Genomic DNA, 20216 nt, shown 5'->3' on the forward strand with positions numbered 1-20216 from the left:
AACCCAACCCATTCTCTGATTCTTTGACAGGAAAAAAAAATTAACTTTTCCTGCCCAAGCCACCTCACCTGGGTACCAAAAGGCACCACCCAGGCTGCCCAAACAGGGCATCACCCTGATACCTTGTGAGGATTGACCCAGAACAGAGACTGGACAGACCTAAAGAATAAATTAGGGATTTATTCAAGGATCTCCTCCATGGATCCACCTTGGGCAGCACCAGAGCCCAGCCAGGGCTGCACCCAAATGACCCAAAATGGTCCCAAAATGCACAAGCGCTCCCGGGGCTCTCCCTGGGATCAGTTCTGCTCCATTGGCACCTTGGAGTTCATTGTCCCATTCCAGCTCCAGCCCAGGCAGTCCCATCCTGCTTGTTTTTCCCTCTCCAGCCCACGGTGTTTGTGCTCCTGGGCTGAGGTTTGGATCATTTGTCACAGAATCACAGAATAATGAGGTTGGAAGAGACCTCTAAGATCATAAAGTCTAACCTATGCCCTGACACCACAACCAGACCATAGCACCAAGTGCCAAGTCCAGTCTTTTTTTTAAACATATCCAGAGATGGTGATTCCACCACCTCCCTAGGAAGACAATTCCAGTATTTTATTATTCTTCCAGTGAAAAATATTTTCCTAATATCCAACCTAAACCTTTCCAGACGTAGCTTGAGGCTGTGTCCTCCTGTTCTGTCAGTGCTGCCCCATGGAAGAGACCGACCCCAGCTGTTTGAACCTCCCTTCAGGAAGCTGTAGAGAGCAATGAGGTCCTTGGTCCCTTGGCTGGAGCAGGAATTGTTTTGTCTCCCTGCTCTGCGCAGAGAGCTCAGCATCCCCTGATACGAAGCCCAGAATTACACACTAAAGCAGCACAGAATATGAAAAACATGAAAGCCAAAAGCTGAGGCATCACCCCACTGCTGCTGCAGCTTCCTCCCGAGGTGCCAGCAGTCAGCAGTGCTGAGGTTGAACATCTTCACTGCCAGGTTCCCCTGCACGCCACCGAGTCATGACGTGCAGCTGCTTCCAAGAGAAGGAGGGGAAAAAATGAGGCCAAGAGAGGTGAGGCAATTTCCCAACATCCCTGGGAGTCGGTGTTGGGAGCACGGAGCTGATCTGCTCCCTCTGCTCTCCAGCCCTCCGCGCCACAGCCAAGGGGCTCTCAAAGGTGCTCCAGCTGAGTGGATCCTTCTGCCACCTAAATCAGCTCTGAGAGGAGAAACCACAGCAAAATAACAGCTCTGGATCTGAATACTCTTGATTTTTCTGCCTCTCCATGCAGCTGTGTAGAGTTTTTTTGCTTTTCTCCTCTTTCCACCTTCCTTTTCCGTCCAGGATGGTGAAACACGAGCAGCAACATTAGAACTGTCGTCTTTTCAACAGCCCAAGCCCATCTGGAGGTGACCCCAGGACCAGAAATCCCAGGAATCATGGCTATTTTTGGTAGGCAACATAGCAAATTGCTGGAGGGGCGGAGGGTGTTGTAATTTCTCAGCTCCTGTTCGTAATTGCAATTCTCACCTTCAGGTGAGAGACTCAGAGGTGAGAAATCCTCAACCTGACAGCAGCCAGGAGCTCCAGGGCAGCAGAAAACAGAGCGGTGATGGGTCCCAGTGTCCTTCAGCCCCTTCCACTCTTTTGGGGTGGGTGTCCACCCCAAAATTAATTTTCCATCACCACCAGGAGGGATTTAATGGTTGGACATCGCTGCCGCCTGCTCAAGGGTCTCCACCACCTCATTATACCAAATGTTCTCATCAAGAATCTTCTCAATAAAGACAACTTGCCCACACTTGGGAGAAAAGATTATTTTGGGGGGCCCTGAAGCAAGAGCAAACCCAGCCTGTGGTGTTTTTCCCTCGGGGAAGGTGCAGAAGGAAAAGCAGGGCTTGGGAAGCGCTTTGAGACTCCAGGTGATATTTTTATAACCTCAGAAATCGCCTTGCACAAACACCTTTTTTTTTTTTTTTTTTTTTTTTTTTTTTTTAATCCAAAAGGGCAGTGAGAACAGGGTGTATTTCAGCTGCAGATTTGTCATCAGAGGCTCCCAGCAGGGAGGAAAAGTCTCCAGCTCCAAAGGGGCCATCCAGGAAAAGCCAGGGAGTTTTCTGGAACCCCGGGAGCACCCAGAAAATGAGCTGAGCTGCCCTGAGAGATCCCTTCCTGTTTTGTCCTTGTCCCACATGAGTTTTTCTTAGGATGGAAGGAAGCAAAGGGGCATTTCTGCTCCCTCAGCTGAAAAAGAAACGGAGGCTTCTTTCTTCTCTCCACGAATGCTGTGAGTCACAGGGCAAAGGGTTCCAGCTGCATCACAGCAATGAATCAGAGGGACGAGACCTCGAGCTCAGCGTCCCCTCAGGTCTCCAGAGGATGAGAATAACGAAATCAGATCTCCCTGGTGATGTGTCATGGGTGATAATAATGAAATAACCTCCTCTGATTCGCCCTGCAGCTGGATTTTCACCCTGGTGGGGTGGTGGGGTTGAGCATCTTCTCCCCTGAGGCAGCTAAAACGAGGAGCTGCTCTGGGTTAAAAATAAAGCCAAAGAAAAAAAAGGAAAAGAAAAGGAGAGGAGGGTTATTTTTAACTCAGAGCAGCCCTGATCTGGTTCACTGCCCGGGCATGGAGACAGAGCTGTGAAACAAGGGCTGCTTGGCTCAGCTGGGGCCAGGAGGGGATTTGGGGATGGGGAGAAATTCAGGTTTTTTCTGCTGAAAAAGCACCTTCCTGTTGTCACAGACACACAGAAACACCCAGCTCAGCTCCTGCCCCAGGGCTCACCCAAAATATCCAGCAAGGACAGAGGCAGATTCTCCCCAGAAGCCTTGAGCAAGTGCAAAGTCTCTTTATTCTCTTTAAATCTCACTTGGTATTTTTGGTTCAACTCAGACTCTTTCAAACCAGGTCCTGGAGGCTGCTGTGTCCCAAACAGGTCACAAAGGCAGGGGACAGGGACATCTGTGATCCCAGTGGGAGCTGTCCATGCCTGGGCAGCAATCTGTCCCCTGGAGCATCCTCCTCTCCCTGAAACCCCCCATGTCAGCCAGCCCAGCTTCCACAGTGCAGGAAAACAGGATTAATTTGAATTTTCAGCGTGTCCTTGCCATCACTTTCTTAGCCCATCAGTGCTGCTGCTGCTGAGTGACCGTCTGGGGAGATTTAATGCAATTTAGGGGCTTTCTTAAGCAAAATAATAATATGAATTTAAACCTGCTCTGCATGGGGGTGGTGCCTCCCTGGAAGAAGCACAGGGATGATCTTCCCTCCTGCCCAGACTCCCTCCTGGCACTTCTCAGCCCTGTTGCTGCCATTTCTTTTGCGTGTGACCCAATTATTTTAGGAAAAGAAGCTTTTGGGCTCACGCCCATCTGCCTGTCTGCCTTCTCTGTGTAATGCTGGGTGATTCCAACAGAGGATGGAGGACTTTGAGGTACTTATCTCCTATGAGCATCGAGGGGAAATCTAGAAATAAGCAGTTTTGGTGGCTTCCTGCTCTGTTTCAAAACTTCTCGTTAACAAAGGAAGTATTTAGTATTTAGCCTGGGACAGCACACGACCTCGATTTATCTCAAAGTTAACCCAAAACAGAAAGGAGATAAGCCTGAATTTTTTTGTGCACAGTTGTTTCTACACCCACCTCTTGAGCTTTGGGACCATGTGCATTATTCTATTTCCACGTGGAGTTAAGATCCTGCTGTGCTGACCTGTTCCCTCTGTGCTGTGTAATAAACGAATTAATACTAGTTTAAATTAGGAAAATTATTTGCTGAGGTAAAAAAAATTTAAAGGAATTTTCCCTCTGTGGGGGAAACTGAGGTACAGAGAAGCTGGAGCTCAGAGAGGATCGTGGGCTGCTTTGGGAATGGGGAATGGTGCAGGAAAAAGGGAATGGTGCAGGGGAAAGGGAATGGTGCAGGGAAAAGGGAATAGTGCAGGGAAAGGGGAAATGGTGCAGGGAAAAGGGAATGGTGAAGGGAAAGGGGAATGATGCAGGGAAAAGGGAATGGTGCAGGGAAGAGGGAATGGTGAAGGGAAAGGGGAATGGTGCAGGGAAAAGGGGGAATGGTGCAGGGAAAAGGGGGAATGGTGCAGGGAAAAGGGAATGGTGCAGGGAAAGGGGGAATGGTGAAGGGAAAGGGGAAATGGTGCAGGGAAAAGGGGAATGGTGCAGGAAAAAGGGAAATGGTACAGGGAAAAGGGAATGGTGCAGGGAAAAGGGAATGATGTAGGGAAAGGGGGAATGGTGTAGGGAAAGGGGGAATGGTGCAAGAAAATGGGAAATGGTACAGGAAAAAGGGAACGGTGCAGAGAAAGGGGGAATGGTACAGGGAAAAGGGAATGGTGCAGGGAAAGGGGGAATAGTGCAGGGAAAGGGGGAATAGTGCAGGGAAAAGGGGTCCAGGAAAGAGGGGGAATGGTGCAGGGAAAAGGGAATGGTGCAGGGAAAAGGGGGAATGGTGCAGGGAAAAAGGCAATGGTGCAGGAAAAAGGGAATGGTGCAGGGAAAGGGGAATGGTGCAGGGAAAAGGGGAATGGTGCAGGGAAAAGGGGAATGGTGCAGGGAAAAGGGAATGGTGCAGGAAAATGGGGAATGGTGCAGGGAAAGGGGGAATGGTGCAGGGAAATGGAAATGATGTAGGGAAAGGGGGAATGGTGCAGGGAAAAGGGGTCCAGGAAAAAGGGGGAATGGTTCAGGGAAAATGGGGAATGGTGCAGGGAAAGGGGGAATGGTGCAGGAAAAAGGAAATGGTGAAGAGAAAGGGGGAATGATTAGAAGTGCAGGGAACAGGTAAGGAATGGTAAAGGGAAGCGGGAACAGAGCAGGGAAAGGGGGAACTATGAAGGGAAGGGGGAACAGTGCAGGGAAGAGGGAAGGAATGGTGTAGAGAAGGTGAAGGAACGCTGCAGGGAAAGGGGAACGGGGAACGGGAAAAGAACCGTGAAGGGAAGCGGGAACGGCGCGGGAGGAGAACGGCGCACGGAAAGGGGAGGGCACAGTGCAGGGAAAGGGGAGCTGAGCGGGAAGGGCAGGCTCGGTCCCCACGAGCCCCGTCCCACCCTGTTATCATCCCGTTATCCCGTCATCCCGTTATCCCATCACCCCGTTACCTCGTTATCCCGTTATCCCATCACCCCGTTATCCCGTTATCCCATCACCCCGTTATCCCATCACCCCGTTATCCCGTTATCCCATCACCCCGTTATCCCGTTATCCCGTTATCCCATCACCCCGTTATCCCATCACCCCGTTATCCCGGTATCCCGTTATCCCATCACCCCGTTATCCCGTTATCCCGTTATCCCATCACCCCGTTATCCCGTTATCCCATCCCATTCCCGGGGGATCCCGGCCCCGCGCTGCGGAGTGGGCGTGGCCAACCCAGGCCCCGCCCCCTCCTGATACCGTCACTCCCACCATGACCACGCCCACTCCCAGGCCACGCCCCCATCCCCACAGAGCCTCGCTCCCGCCGTGGCCACGCCCATTGCGCCTCTACGCCACGCCCCCTCGCGCCGGCCCTGCGGCGCCCCGCCGTGGCCACGCCCCCCCGGCGCAGGCCACGCCCCCCGCTCGCGCCCGGCCTGCCCGTGGCGCCGCGCGCGGGGCGGGCACTGACGTGGCCGCAGCGCGCCGCCATCTTGTGCTCCAGGGCGGATCGCGGCCAGCGGGCTCCGAGCGGGACCCTCCGAGCGCTGCCAGACCCACGGCCCGCGCCTCCCGACCGCGCCGGTGCGTTTGCCGACACCTTCTTCTTCCCTCCTTTCCAGCCTTTTCGTTTCCTTCCCCCCCCCGCCCCCTCTCCGGCTCGCCGCGCCGCGCCCCCGCCCCGCATCCCGCGGCCTTGGCGCTGAGGCAGCGGGGCCGGGCGGTGCTTTCCTGCTCGTTCCTTCCCATTGCTTTTAATTCCTTCTCTCACGCCACCTTATCCCTACTCATTCCTTTTCTCCCACAGACCCAGAGCTCCCCGGGAGCGGCGCTGCTCCACCCGTCCGCCCTTTCCACGTCTTTGTGGGGGGGTCGGGCCTTTGGCTTCCCCGCTCGTGGGTGGGATGGGGAGGGAGAGGCAGGGCTGGCCGAGGGGAATCGCCGCAGCTCGGCAGCAGCTGCACAAGGCCCCGCTCCGCTCCCTCTAGCGATGGCATTAGACGGGATGGGTTTGTCCTCCCTTCCCCAAACTCGCTCATTCCGGCCTCTGCCCCGCCCGCGGACGGCTCCGAGCAAGGAGAGGCATTTCCTCCTCCTCCTCCTCCTCTCCCCCCCAAAACCCTCGTGGGGTGCGGGAATGAGGTTGGGATGGAGCTCGCAGGGCAGAGGTTGTTTCTCCCTAAGCCCTTGGCTGCTGAGTTGGTGTTTTTTCTTGCTGGGCAGAGCTTTATCGTGGAGCAAACAATTCTTTTTTGCCGCCTATCGCCTTGGGTTTGGTGGTGTGGGAGATCAGCTTTCCTTGGCGGAGCAGCTCCCGGTGGGAGGATATTATATTCTGTCTGAAAATACTCCGTGGTGCGAGGCGAACGTGATACTTCGGGGCTGATAAAGCTCGGTGTGATGAAGTGATAGCCCGGCTCTGCCCCAGCACAGCGAGACCGAGACTCTGCCGGGCCATAAAACTGCCCCAAATGTTGTCGTGTTTGACATTGACCTTGTTTGTGGCTTTGCTGCTCTGCTCCTGCCAAAGCAAATTCCACAGGTTGATTAGAGTCGCGACTAGAGGTCTGGTGTTGAAATTGTAGCTTTGTCAATAACTAAAATTCCAAGTATTTATGTAATACTTTGAGCTTTGTCTTGCGAGGCTCGCAGCACCCCTTTGCAGGGTATTCCATTGACCTTATTTTCCAGGCAGAGAAACCGAGGCAAAGTGGATTTTTCCAAGGTCATTCAGCAGTCTTTATTGCTATTTTTGCTGCTGATTTGGAGCGCTTCTAGGGGGGAAAAAAAAGGGAAGTGTGGCTGAAGTGGAGGATTGCTATTTTGCTTTTATTCATGGGGTTTGTAATGGAATTAAATAGGAGCACAGCCTTATGGATAAAGGAGTTCTCCGAAAGGAAAGTTTTTGGGGGTGGTTTGATGCCACTGATTTTTCTCTGCTACAAACATATCCGCAGTGCTGGAGGCCCTGTTGGGCTGCTCTCCCTGTTGGAATAATTGCATTGGGTGAAAGGGTGAGGAAACTCACCTCGATTGAACCTCTGCAGCTCCAACCCCGCAGCTTTGCCAAGTTTGTTGGTGCTTCCTGTGATGGAGCATCAGGAATTGAAATGGCTCAAGCAGAGCCGCCCTCCCCTCAGAACGGCTTTGTGTTTGTCATGTAAATCCTGTTTAAAGTCGAACCCCTCGGTGTAAATGGTCCGAGGAGCTCGGATGGGTCTCTCGGAGCATTTCCTCGGTTGTGAAATAGCTGGAATGTGGAAGGGCCTGGCAGGAGCTGTGCACCGAGTTCCCTGTGAGTGTTAGTCATGCTGACCAAGTGGGGGGAGGACCAGGCGCAGCTTTTCGAGGCAAACCAAGCGTGTGTGGGAGTCGGGGCTGGATTCTGCTCCTGGGAATTCACCAAACTCTGCTGTGCTCCGGCTGCTTCGAGCAGGAACGTTTCTACAGATAATTATCAGCTAAGCAAGCCTTTGGTGACATGAATTGGTGCAAGGAGGAAAAGCTCAAAACCCAGGATTCCAGCTGAAATGGCAGTGGTGATGTTTAAAGAACCACCTTTACACATCCCAGAGGGTTTTATTTCTAAAACAACCTCTTATTTTTAAAGATGGGCTTTCAAGCAAGAATTCTTAGGGATTTCAACAGCCTTCGCAAACATCCAGCTTGCTTTACAGTGGATAAATTTGGTGAATATGAGCTAACTTTATCTGAAAAGGAATAGTTCTGATTCTGTTTTTAGAAATCTCTTGGAAGTTCTGCTCCTGGAATGCTACAGGGCTTGTGTTAGAGCCGACGCTGTCCTCAGCCATTCCCTTTCTTTAGCTGATGAGTAAAGAAGTTCAGAATCAGCTTCCTACTACAGCAGCTGTTTTTTCTGTGTAATTCAGCATTTTTTTCTTTCTGCTTGCGAGTATCCGATTTTATTCCTTATTTTTAACGCATGCAGACGTCGGAGGGGCTGTGGTGGAGCTTCTGCTGATGTTTCAGTTCTGATAAAACCCTCGTGTCTCACACAGCTCTTATTCGCCCACTGCTCCTCTATCTCACAACTCAGGGGTTCTGCCTTGACATTTCCCCTAAACCAAATGCCAGTTTCATTGCTGGATGGTGTTCTCGTGTGAGTTCTTGCCATTTCTACTAGAAGTGTAAATGTTGACTTAGTGCCCAGTTCCCAGGAATGAATAACAGGATATTTGGCTTAAAATTGAAGATTTTGAGCTCAGGAACAATTCAGCCTCAAAAACAAAAAACACCCCAAATGTACACCGCTTATCTGAAGATAAATTCTTTGTAGCCCTCAGTTCTCACACCACTGTACCCAGTGCTGAACTGGTGAGCAGAAAGCCACAGGCCATTCTTGGGGTTCACAACTGCATTATTTGCACCACAATATTTCCTGAGCAGGGAGGGCATGGATGCAGCTCCCTCTGTGCTTTTCACCTGTCAGCCTGTCCTTTTTTCATACCAGATACTTGTTTTTATTTTTCTTTTATTAATGGGGTTTATAATGGAATAAAATAGGAACACAGTCTTATGGATAAAGGGGTTCTCTGAAAGGAAAGATTTTGGGGGTGGTTTGATGCCACTGATTTTTCTCTGCTACAAACATACCCGCAGTGCTGGAGGACCCTGCTGGGCTGCTTTCCCTGTTGGAATAATTGCATTGGGTGAAAGGTGAGGAAACTCACTCACCTGTTTCTCCTCTGGGTTGGTTTGTGGGCTCTCAAGTGTATAAATATTTTAAAAATATTTGGAGGTTCTGTTGTGAAACAGCAGCAGTTTGCTTTCCCTGCTTGAAGGTTAGAATAAGGGAATAATTCTGGTTTGGGGTTTCAATACCAAATCAGGCAACCCACTCTCTTTGACACTGACTCTTTTTATTCTGGCTGTTATTTTAGGAGTGACTTGTTCTCATGTTTGAGAAATAGACCCCAAAGGAAATTTTCCCTCTTTTGTCCTTGTTTTGATCTTGTAAGTGAAACTGTTTGCTGTTTTCTGCCACTCCAAGCCCAGTGCTCTCAAGAGAATGTCCCAGCGTGTGGGAAATGTCCTGTCTGGGTGAGGTGTGTAAATGGGGGGTGTTCAACCTCCTCGAGGTAAACAGATGTGCTGGACAAGAAGATTTCCTCTCACCTGGAGCCTCACCTGTGCTTGGCTTGTCCTCCATGTGCCCTGGACATGCACAGTGCTTTTGGAGCCTTTTTTAGTTGAGCCCTGCAAGCCTTTGGTGGCCAAATCCAGCAGTGATGTACCTTTGACTTGGTTTCAGTGCTGCTGCCTTTTCCCTCAAATAACCAGGTTCTCATCCTTCAGGACACCTTTTCCATGCCAAGCTTGGCAGAAGCAGCCCCAGTGTGAGCTGGAGGGAGTGTTGATCTCCACAGCTAATACTCCTCTGGGTCTAATGATTAAATTGATCAAGGAGTTAGACTAATATTAATGAAGAGCTCTGGGAGGATGTTGTTGCCATGGCCTTTATTACAGTGCTGTTTGTGCAGGATAATGAATCACCTGGTGAACAAAGGACCCGGCCTGCTTGTTGGCTGCTCTCACATGTTACACGTAATCCATGCCTATTGATACTTGATAGGGTCTAAAGGAACTCAAAATAAAATCATCTGAGCCAAATTTCAGTGTTAAGGCCCCAAAGTTAAAGGATTTGAGTTGATAAATTGGCATCTCTCAGGTTAGCAGATGTGGAAGGGCAGTAAACAGTTTCTAAAAATAGTTGAATGTAACTGTGCTGGAATAGATTTGGGCCACCCTGGCTATATATAAAGAGGTGTTTCCAAAATTTGCTGTAACAGAACACTTTAATCTGTAAAGAAATTATTTCAAGTTCAAAAGCACACATCAGTACTGTTTCCTGCTGAGTGGGGGTGTGAAACACTGGGGCTGTAGCTTAATCCTGAATTTTAGCACTGTTCTATTCTTGTTGGATCTCTTCTCACATTCTTCTTTAAATCACACTTTATATTGTTAATAACAAGCTGTTGGGTTAGATTTGCACTTCAGATTATTTGCCAGTTGTTCTTGCATGTTACACCAGCAACAGCTGTTGGAGTTGCATTGTTTTTTTTTAAAAAATGCACTCTCGCCTCTTATTTGCACATTGGTTTGGTGATCTCATGTGTGAATATTCTGCTTCTCTCGATAATTTAATTTAAAACATTCTAGAATGCTGTAAATGAGAAAGAGTGGTCCAGGCCAATTAGTGATAACTGGCTGAATTTCAAATCAATATTTCTGGTAAATAACAAATTGATCCATTTTTGTTCCCCTGTGACTGATAGAACCAGTATGTTAATACCTGGTTAGGAGTTATGGATTTGCGTGTTTTCTAATTGTTTTAGACATGGAGCTAAAGCTTAGGTCAATACCAAGTAGATTTTCCTTTAGATGGAGATGGAATTTTGGTAGTGAATCCATTGCCTTTGTAAGCAGGCCGGTTTTACTTGCCAAGGTGCCCGAGCAAATGGAACAAGGTGCAGGAAGGAGCTTTTTGGTAAAGCTGCAGCTGTTGGGGGTTTTACCTGTGTTTAATATTTTGTCTGATTGTAGCTGTGTAGCTCAGTGTGTCATTGGTGTTTATCAATGGGCGTTTAAACAGGAGAGGAACAGCAAATATCCCAGAGACAGCAAATGCCCTCTGTACCTCTGTCCCAGCCTGCTGGGCTGGGGAGGGACAGAGGCTTGAACTTTCCTTGACAGATCTTATCAGAACCATAAAATCCTAGAATGGTTTGGGTTGGAAGGGACCTTGAAGCTCTGCTGATACCAATCCATGGCTGCTGGGATTTTTAGGTTGCCAAAACGATGGGCCCAGCAAGCTTGATTTTAACACTTGCAAAATTTGGAGCCTTATTTATTCACTGTGGGAGCCTCATGTGGTAAGTGCTGGTCTACAGAAGTGAAATAAATGAATTTCTATACTGCACTATAGTTTGAGTCAATAATGCATATGGCATCCTTGGCCTCTCATTTTGTCTCTGGTATGTTTAAATGAATGGTGTAAACCAAAATTAAATGCAGTTCCTGTCTCAGGGAAATTTAATCTCTATGTGGCCAAAAAGAACTTTTCCAGAGGTGTGAAATGGAGGTTCTGTGGGAATTTCAAGGTGTGTTTTGCTCTCTTTGATGGCCTGCACACCCTTCTGGTCACACACCCATGGGGTTGTTCACCAAGCTCACCCACGGCCTTTGGAGGTCAAGCAGCAGATTGGACTTCTCACGATAAGCAGTCTGAATGAAATGATGTTCAAATGCATTAATGTAGGTTTAAATATTAAATTCTGCAGCCTGATGAAGTGTTTAGTGCTCTTTGGCCTTGAGATATTCCTCAGAGCTCTTACTCTAACCACCGACAATTAATAAAAGCAGATTGTGCTTCTTCCTCATGGGCCATATCACTTTAACAACCACCGGGCTGCTGCTATTGCATACACTCATTCATTTTTAACTCCTCACTCCGAGCCTCTCTGCAAAAGGCTGTCTGTTCTCCTAATGGCTTATCTGAATGTATCGCTTACTAGAAAACAGGCGGCTGAAAATTCTTTTGTTTCATGAAACGAAACTGCAACTTCCCCATTGAACGTCAGCGCTGCTGTTGGCTAATGGCACAGTGTGTCTTTGGCGAGCCTGCCTGACGGGTTTTTGGTGCTGCTCAGGTGGAGTGCAGTGTGTCACAGTGCTGTAGGACTGTAGGACAGGGACAGACAGACAGACACTTGAGTGTTGGGGTGATCTGGGTCTGCTCAGGAGCGCTGAGCTGCCGTTTCCAGAAGCTGGAGTTGTGCTGAGGGAAAATACACACGGAGCTCTGGGAAAATAGTCTCTGCTGTTTATTCACGTCGTTCCCTTTCATACTCAAATCTTCCCACTTAGCCTGATGGATCCCTCTTTTGAAGATGTGCTCAAGCACTACAAGCAGCTCACAAGCTGTAGTCTTTTATGTTTTCAGGAATTTTATCCAACTTGTGCTCCTAAAAGGTGTAGCAATTACTGACAACTTTTGGGTGGAGGGAAGGAGGAAGTTAAACTTAGTAAGGAATACGGGTCAGATATTGGTGAGTTAGGATATGCATTATAAGGGGTGATAATGCCTGAAAGATAATTTTTTTTTTTTTTGTTTAACTTGGTACACTAGGAGATTGAAGGCTTTTCAAGCTGTGCACCTTCTCACGGTGCAAGTAATGGGCTGGGATGGGAATTAACTCCGGGTCCGGGAGTGCAGAGGGAGCAGTCCCGTGATCCCTCAGCTGAGCTGTATTAACCCAGGCAGTTCCTGTGGCAGTGTACAACCCATGGAGTGCAAGTTCCTTCCTGTGGGAAGAGATGAACAGGAACTTCTGCTCAGGGGATGGTCCCAGCCCTGGGGAACACAGGGACCCTGCCCCAGCCCCATCCAACAAAACCCTGATGGGAACCAAAATAGTTTGTGGGAGTTCTGCAGATGGGTTTCTCCTGTTTTTTTCTTCTTTTAGACAGCAAGGATTCAGCTACTTTTTAGTCAACTTGTAAACACACTCTTCTTGCAGGAGTGGGCTGTAAACTATACTGTGCTGCCTGTAAAAATAAATGTGACTTTTTGTAATGCCACCTACCCTGAAGTATCAAGTAAAGTTACAGACTCGGTTTGGATAGGAGGGATGTAGACGAGAACAAGAGGGGAAATGGAAACCAAGTGCTTAAATGGATCTTAACTTCTTAATCTTCACAAAAAGTAAAAATAGGGAGGATGGGTGGTATAAAAGCAGCTTCAATGGCAAAGGACAGGCTTGACCTGGAAATAGCTGCCAGGAAAACAAGGATCTAACGGGATTCACTGCTGTTAGTGCCGAGTACAAGTAACTTGTTCAGCACTTCTCCGGTGTGTGGAAAGCTGTCATAGATTAAATGATAGGATTTTGCTCTTTTTACTGATTAATGTAATCAGTCCAAGCATTGATAACCCATTGTGCTTTTAAAGGTGTGCAAACCAAAGAAAGGCACTCTTTGAACAGGCTTCTAAGGTATTCTTGCTGTGAAAGTTCTTGCAGCCAGTTTCTGTGAGCTCTGGTAAAAGGTCACAGTTCAGCCCTGGCTGCTGCTTTACAGCCTCCCTGCCCTCCAGGCTGCTGGGAGCTGTGCTGTGGGCTGGGATGGGGGATTTCCTGCTGTGGAGAAATGGGGACTGCAGCAAAGCTGTTTTCTCTGCTTCCTAATTAACCTTCCTGTTTATATAGCCTTCATAGGTTCCAGTGGGAGTGGAATATCCATGGTCGTGTTGCAGAAATACAAAAGGAAATGGTGGAAACCTCCCCTTTGGTTTTAACCCCCAGGCTGTCCAGTCTGGTTTGTAAAGGAGTTAAGTTTTAAAGCTTCAGTCATACAAAATAAATAAATCTTTGACTGGAGTTGCTTCAGCAAGTTGGTGTGTGGGGATTGATGTCCTTCAGGAGCTGTGGAGTGGACTCTGAACTTCCCTGTGGAGCTGGGAGTGCTTAGACACGTGAATTGGTTAATATTACAGAGTTTAACTTTGGGTTAAAAATGGTATCCAGCAAAGCTTCCTGAAGAAAACAGAGCTGCTGAGCCCTTCCCCAGTGCAGAGTGGGGAAGCCAGGCTTCACACATGGCCAGGACGTCACTGAACAGAGTGGGAAAAGGCTTTTGTGTTGTGCTTGTCAATTAAAATCTTGCTTTAATGCTCTTAAATAGATATTCTGTAAAGATAGACTAGATATTTGTATAGATACTCTATTTCTCGGGAGAGTTTTGCTTCACGTACAGCTTCATCATGAAATACAGAACATTTCCAGAGATGATTCAAACTTGATGTTGTGCTTTAAATTTGGTTTACAGGAAATTAATGCTTTGAATCTATTGGCTGTTTGTACATCTTATCTGAAAGTTGAATTTTCAGTTGGGCTCTATTTTTTCTTAAACCAACACCTGACAGCTTCTATGGCCAGCGTCAGGGAGAGTGTGAATTGTCCCTGTAACTTGTTCATGAAGCTCCCAGGCTGCTTTTCCATGCCGTGTATGAGCACAGCAGTAGTTCTCCTGAGGATTTCAATCCTGCTGTAAACTGTGCAGGAGTAAGTTTGGACAGGGGGGGAGTTTGTGATGGGATGGGTCAGGTCCCAAGGGCACAGGGAAGTGTCTGAGGCTGGAGTGCAGAGGCAGCTCTGCAGTTCCTAAACAGGAAGCTCCTGCTGACGTTAATCACTTTAATCACCCAGGCAGGAGGTTGGCTGTGAAGGAAGTGCTCATCTCTGAACGTGCTCTTTTAATGTGGCTGTTAATTCTCCGTAGTAAACTTTGATTAAATGTGGGTTTACATCCTACAGAAGGTCTCTCTCCACTGTTAATGAAAGTAACTGCTCTGTGTTTATGTGCTGTTCACAGACCATTTCCTCGGGGATGGAGAGGAAGGAAGCTGTTCTGAGTAGGAGAAAACCCAAGCTGTATTCAGAGCTTCCTTCCCAAAAGAAGGACCAGCTATTGCTGTGCTAAGCAAAAACTTGTTATCTGCAGTTCAACTGGGAAAAGCTTCTTTAATGATGACACTTTTCTGCAGATAAACTATTCCATAACAATGGGGAGCAAAGTACCTGAAGTGGTCAGCTGCATGAATTTTGCAAGCAAAAGTTTGAGGACAGCAATTAATGCAAAAATGTCTAAAATAATATTTAAAGCATTTCAAGCACTTAAAGCTGAGTCATTTCATGAGAACCAAGTTTTGGCACATCTGTTCATCTTTGTGTTGCTTCAGTGGTGGCTGGGGTGTCTATAAATGATTCACATTATCTCTTATTTTGTATTTTTTTTGTTTGTTTTTTTAATGTCATGGTCAGAACACAGCTGTTGGAAACTCATGAGTGATACTCTGATTTTTTTTTTCCTCCAGACTTCACTGGCCAGTGAGAACATATCTCAATCATGGGAAATATTTTTGCTAACCTCTTCAAAGGCCTTTTTGGCAAAAAAGAGATGCGTATTCTAATGGTTGGCCTGGATGCTGCAGGAAAGACAACTATTTTGTACAAACTTAAACTTGGTGAAATAGTAACTACTATTCCTACTATAGGTAAGAGTTTTATGTTTCTCTAACTGATGGCTTTGAGATTCGAGTCTCAGCTGATTTAAATTGCTTGTCAGAATAAAAAACACTTGCTAAAGCCGAGGTGTGAAGGTGGCACAGCCAAATATTCTGCCATGGGAGGAGATTGTGACTCTTTTCTCACTCCCCTCCCTCTCATCAGTCACTTGTGGCATGAGCCTTTCTGGGCCATAGAAAAGCAATTTGTCTCCCAGGCTATTGTGACATCATGTCAGTCAGAATGAGTAGCAGAGGGTTCACCTTTTTTTTTTTTTCTCTTTTAATTAGAGGGTATTGAAATTTGCAGTTCTTAAAGCCCAGGGGAGGTTGGGAGTTTTTTTGCTTGTTTGGGGTTTTTTTTGTTTGTTTGTTGGGGTTTTTTTTTACGGCCACATAGTTTATTTTTTGTAGCTGCTCAGGTAGCAATTAGATCTGTTCATTTAGTGATGGTGGGAGCAGGACAAGCTGTGTTTGTCTGCTTCGAGAGCTCCAGCACAGGGTTCCACTGTTTTAAAGAAATTCCAATTTTAAGTGAACTTTTTAAAATAATAACAGTCTGAGTGTGACTTGCTAAATACAACAGTTGTGTTGTGTTTAAGTGAGATTTGTGGCACAATCTCTGTTTTAGGTTTCAATGTGGAAACAGTAGAATACAAGAACATCAGCTTCACAGTGTGGGATGTGGGCGGTCAGGACAAGATCAGACCACTGTGGCGCCACTACTTCCAGAACACACAAGGTGAGTCCACACTCCTGATTCCCAGCTTTCCCAGAGTCCAAGAGAGCTTTTTGACTCTCTTCATTAAGTTAATTCTGCAAGTTTCTTGGAGGGGAGTGGAAATTTTTATTATTGTAAAAGGGTGTGTTTGTGTGCTGCTCTGGCTTTTCTCTTAAGCCACTGCAGGTTCAAAGAGGGATGGGAAGAATTCCAGAAACCAGTCTTCCTTGTCCTTCTGACTCAGAGCGAGTTCAGGAGTTTGTTTTTTCTTCTGTCAGCATTGCAGCTCTGCCCTCACTTCAAAGCAGAGTCTTTACTTAAAGCTCTGCAGCCCCATGAACTGGGAGTTTGTCACTTCTGTCACTGCTGGGCCTTTTTCATGTGCATGTCTTTGAGTCTTGTCACGGCATTTCGGGAGCTGCTGCTCCCTGGAAAATGTCAAGTGGTTCTGTAGAAAGAGTACCCAAGTTCCAAAAACATGCAAACCATCTCCAGTTTTCACCAACTTTCACCAACAGTCAGAACAGACTTTCTCTCAGACATGAGATTTCAAGTTTGTTTATTCTTGTTTGCTTATTTCTAGGTCTGATTTTTGTGGTTGACAGCAATGACAGAGAACGTGTGAACGAGGCCAGAGAAGAGCTTATGAGAATGTTGGCAGAAGATGAGCTCAGAGATGCTGTTTTATTAGTGTTTGCTAACAAACAGGTATGCCCAAGAAAGGTGTCTGTCTGTCAGAACCCTCGAAAACTTTCAATGTCCTTGTGGGTGCCAGAAAATAACCTTAATTTTCATATATTCAGTGTAATGGTAGATAACTCAGAGTAAATGGTCATTTAGGTATGTTGAAGGGAGAAAAGCATAGGTTAAATTTTCATCTAAAAGGAGCAACCTTCTGTACAGTCTTGGCTAAGAGATTTTCAGTTTTAGTGAAAACCAGTTTGATTTTTAAGGTTGACATAGCTCAATTACAGCTCCTGCCCAAAGTTCCTCCAGAGAGGAATGCTGGAATGCCAGAACCTCCCTGAATTCCTCATTTAGGGTGGTGTTGGTGGAAGCACTGGAGTTTTAATGTGCTTGTATTGATCTGTGAGTTGGGCTCTCCCAGGCCCCAGAGTTAGCTGAGAGTTCTGCCTTTTATTGCTTCTAGAAGTCTTGGCAGCTTAACCCCAAATGTCAAGGGCCTGAAACGTGACTAGGAAATGTAAAGAGAGGGAATAACATCCTGCTCCACTGACTGCACAGCCTCAGCTGGAAAGGGTGAAGGTGCCATCAGTCATGTCCAGGAGCAGGAAAGGTGGGCTCTAAAGAAGCTGTGCTCAGCAGAGTAACATTGGGTGATAAAAGTTGATCTTAAATCATACCTGCAGTGACAGAAAGGATACTCCTGAGTATCAGGAGACAGACTTGGAATTGTGAGCAGTATCAGCAGTATCAGAATATGAATTCCATGATGTTGATTTAGACTGGGTTGTTAAACCTTGGAGGCTTTTGTCAGTGTTGAGGAAATAGCTGGAATATCAAAGTAATCCACTGGGGTTTTCTGAAAGAGAACTTGTGAGAGCTCTTAACTTTGCTGTAATGCCTTTAAAGCTGGTGATGGAGTGGGGAATGACTGTTGTTGCTTCCCTCAGGACCTGCCGAACGCCATGAATGCAGCAGAAATCACAGACAAACTTGGACTGCATTCTCTTCGTCACAGGAACTGGTACATCCAGGCAACCTGTGCCACTAGTGGAGACGGTCTCTATGAAGGACTGGACTGGTTGTCCAATCAGCTCCGAAACCAGAAATGAAACCATAAACCTTCCTCCTCCCTCTTTTTCCACCCCCTCCCTCTTATTTCCTCCTATTCGCCCTTCGCTTTACTCTAATGTGGCAAACTGTGCTACTTTGTGGTATTGAGTGCCGGAAGCTGTTTTCATTTCTTTTTGTCACAGTATATATTGCATCATGCTGTAAATGTGGCAAATACAAGCCTGAAAACAGTTAGGTTTCTTATTTAATGTAAATAGTTTTTGTTTCCAATGAGGCAGTTTCTGGTACTCCTATGCAATATTACTCAGCTTTTTTATTGTAAAGAATCGAGTCACTGTTTAGTACCTGGAAGGGAATTCAGTGGGTTAATAACGTAAGGGTTGCCAGTGGTCCTTGTGCAGTAGAGCTGGATTCGATCTTGGTTGGGTTGTGAGATCTGTGAGATCCATTTTGGTGGTTGGTTTTTAACCTGAATTCTGTATTTTTTTAAATAGACAAGGAAAAGTAAAAACACTTAAAACACACAAATGTTTGACATCGCTTCTGCTGCTCCAGCTCTAACGTGGTGACTCTTGATTCTTTTGAAAGGGTGAAGCAATGACTGACACCCAATTAGCTTCATCTGCTTAACGAACAGATCATAAGTAGTAGATCTCTGGCTCTTTCTGTAGCTCGTAGTCTGTGCTCATCTTCGTTCACAACCGTTCAAACATTTGCTGGGCCTGGTTTAGATGAGCTTTGCAGACTCATGCTAAACATCTGACTTTTGGTTCAGGTGAGATTTCTTGTTTCCATTGAACTTGAATCATTTCCAGAAGTCGACATTTTTAGCCTGTCATATTTGTCAAAAAGTGTTTTATACTTTTCTTGTGCGTAAACCACTCCAGAAGGCAAAACCTTTCCACAGGAAGCACAGCCTGTCCCAGTCCTAAGCTCTATAGGCAGAAAGTACTGTACTTAACGTAAGAATTGCCATGAAAAACACCAAACATCTATGTATAGTGTCTAGGGAAAAAAACAAAAAGCATGAGAGTTTGGAGAGTCATTCCACTCTACAAGTATTCAATCCCATTTTGGAACAATCCCATATCTGTATATGTGTGAAAACCCTTGGCATCCCTCATACTGCAAGGTTCAGATTTGCCATCAGAAAAATAAAAAAAAGACCTCTTTACTTTTCTTTTGTATTTTGATAAACACTGAAGAAGCTGGAGCTGTTAAACTTTAACTAGAGGAACTATCAGAACTGGTTTATTTAGTGTTGTGGAAACCTTTATTGCTTTCAATACACAACTAGTAATCAACTGTTTTGTATACTTGTTTTCAGTTTTCATTTCGACAAACAAGCACTGTAATTAAAGCTATTAGAATAAAATCTCTTAACTATTTCATGTTTTTTATGCCTTGCTGTTCATTCGATCATCTTGGCAGAATCATAATTAAATACTTGTTGAATAAAAAGTTTCATGAAACTTCCACTGGCATTGTGTTGGTTTGTATCATCTTCGTGCAGGGCATCCAGATCCAGGCAGCTTTTTGCCACATCACGATTTGCACAAAAATTTGATGATGTCTTCTGTATTTTCCAAGAAATTTATCATTCCTGGTTGGAACTCTGCAGCTGAAATGGTGGGTGATGCTTGCTGGGTTCTGCTGGAGTCACTTTGTTGCCTCTGGGGCAACACAGCTTGAGCTTCTTGAGTAGCCCCATCACAGCCCCCAACAGGTTGTTCCTCCTGGTGATCCCAGTTATTGACAGGATCCGTGAATTAGCTGTTTTGTGGGGGGAAAAAGTAGGAATTCCGCCTTCCTAAGTGCTTTGTTTTGCATTTTCCCTTTCTGCAGTTCCCTCTGGATCCAGGACAGAGCTCCTCCTCCGGGTGATCCTCCTGCCTTCCCTGTCAGCTGCAGCTTCTCCTCCCCAGGCTCAGGCTGCCTGCCAGCTCCTGGCTGTTTTCCTGGCTGGAGCTGCAGCAGATCCCCCATTACACAGGCTGGAAAGCTGCAGGATGAAAGGTCTGTCCTGCAGGTTAGAGACTAAATTCCCTCTGGGAAAACCTGGGACTCTGGGTGGGTAACAGGGACTGCGGTTGGAGTACAGGGTAAATAGCATTGGGCAAACTGGGATCACAAACCTCCTGCAAGTCAGAAATCCACCTTGGAATTTCAAGCTGTGAATCAGGATATTTGCATCCCTAATAGAGCAGGACAGCTCTTTATTCCTGTTCTGGGAGGGAATTGAACTTGAAGGGCCAGCTGGGTTAGGATGCTGTTCCTCTGCATACAGGATTTGCTGTGGAAACAGGGAATGTGGTGATGTTATCAGAGCTGTGCTCTGCCCTCTGCTCTGGGCAGCACAGGCTTTGCTCTGTCCCAGGCTCTCAGCCTGGAATTTTGGCCACCAGCAGCTGGACTGCTCAAGCCCAGAGCAAAGGATCCTGCCCCATGCCCCAGGAACTCTGCAGCAGCTGGACAGGGATGGTCTGGGGGGAGCAGCCCTGGCACAGGGA

General features: G+C 46.8%; 1 protein-coding gene across 1 annotated transcript; it reads left to right on the forward strand.

The window, feature by feature from the left end:
- Positions 1–5623: 5623 nt before the first annotated feature.
- On the forward strand, positions 5624–19182 carry ARF1 (ARF GTPase 1). Its single transcript, XM_021540053.4, has 5 exons — positions 5624–5728; positions 15039–15218; positions 15859–15969; positions 16532–16656; positions 17583–19182. The coding sequence occupies exons 2-5, from the start codon at positions 15071–15073 to the stop codon at positions 17742–17744; spliced, it is 546 nt and encodes a 181-aa protein (XP_021395728.1). The 5' UTR covers positions 5624–5728; positions 15039–15070; the 3' UTR covers positions 17745–19182.
- The last annotated feature ends 1034 nt before the right edge of the window (positions 19183–20216 follow it).

Source organism: Lonchura striata, chromosome 2 (assembly GCF_050655825.1).
Source record: "Lonchura striata isolate lonStrDom1 chromosome 2, ASM5065582v1, whole genome shotgun sequence".
Lineage (NCBI taxonomy): Eukaryota > Metazoa > Chordata > Aves > Passeriformes > Estrildidae > Lonchura > Lonchura striata.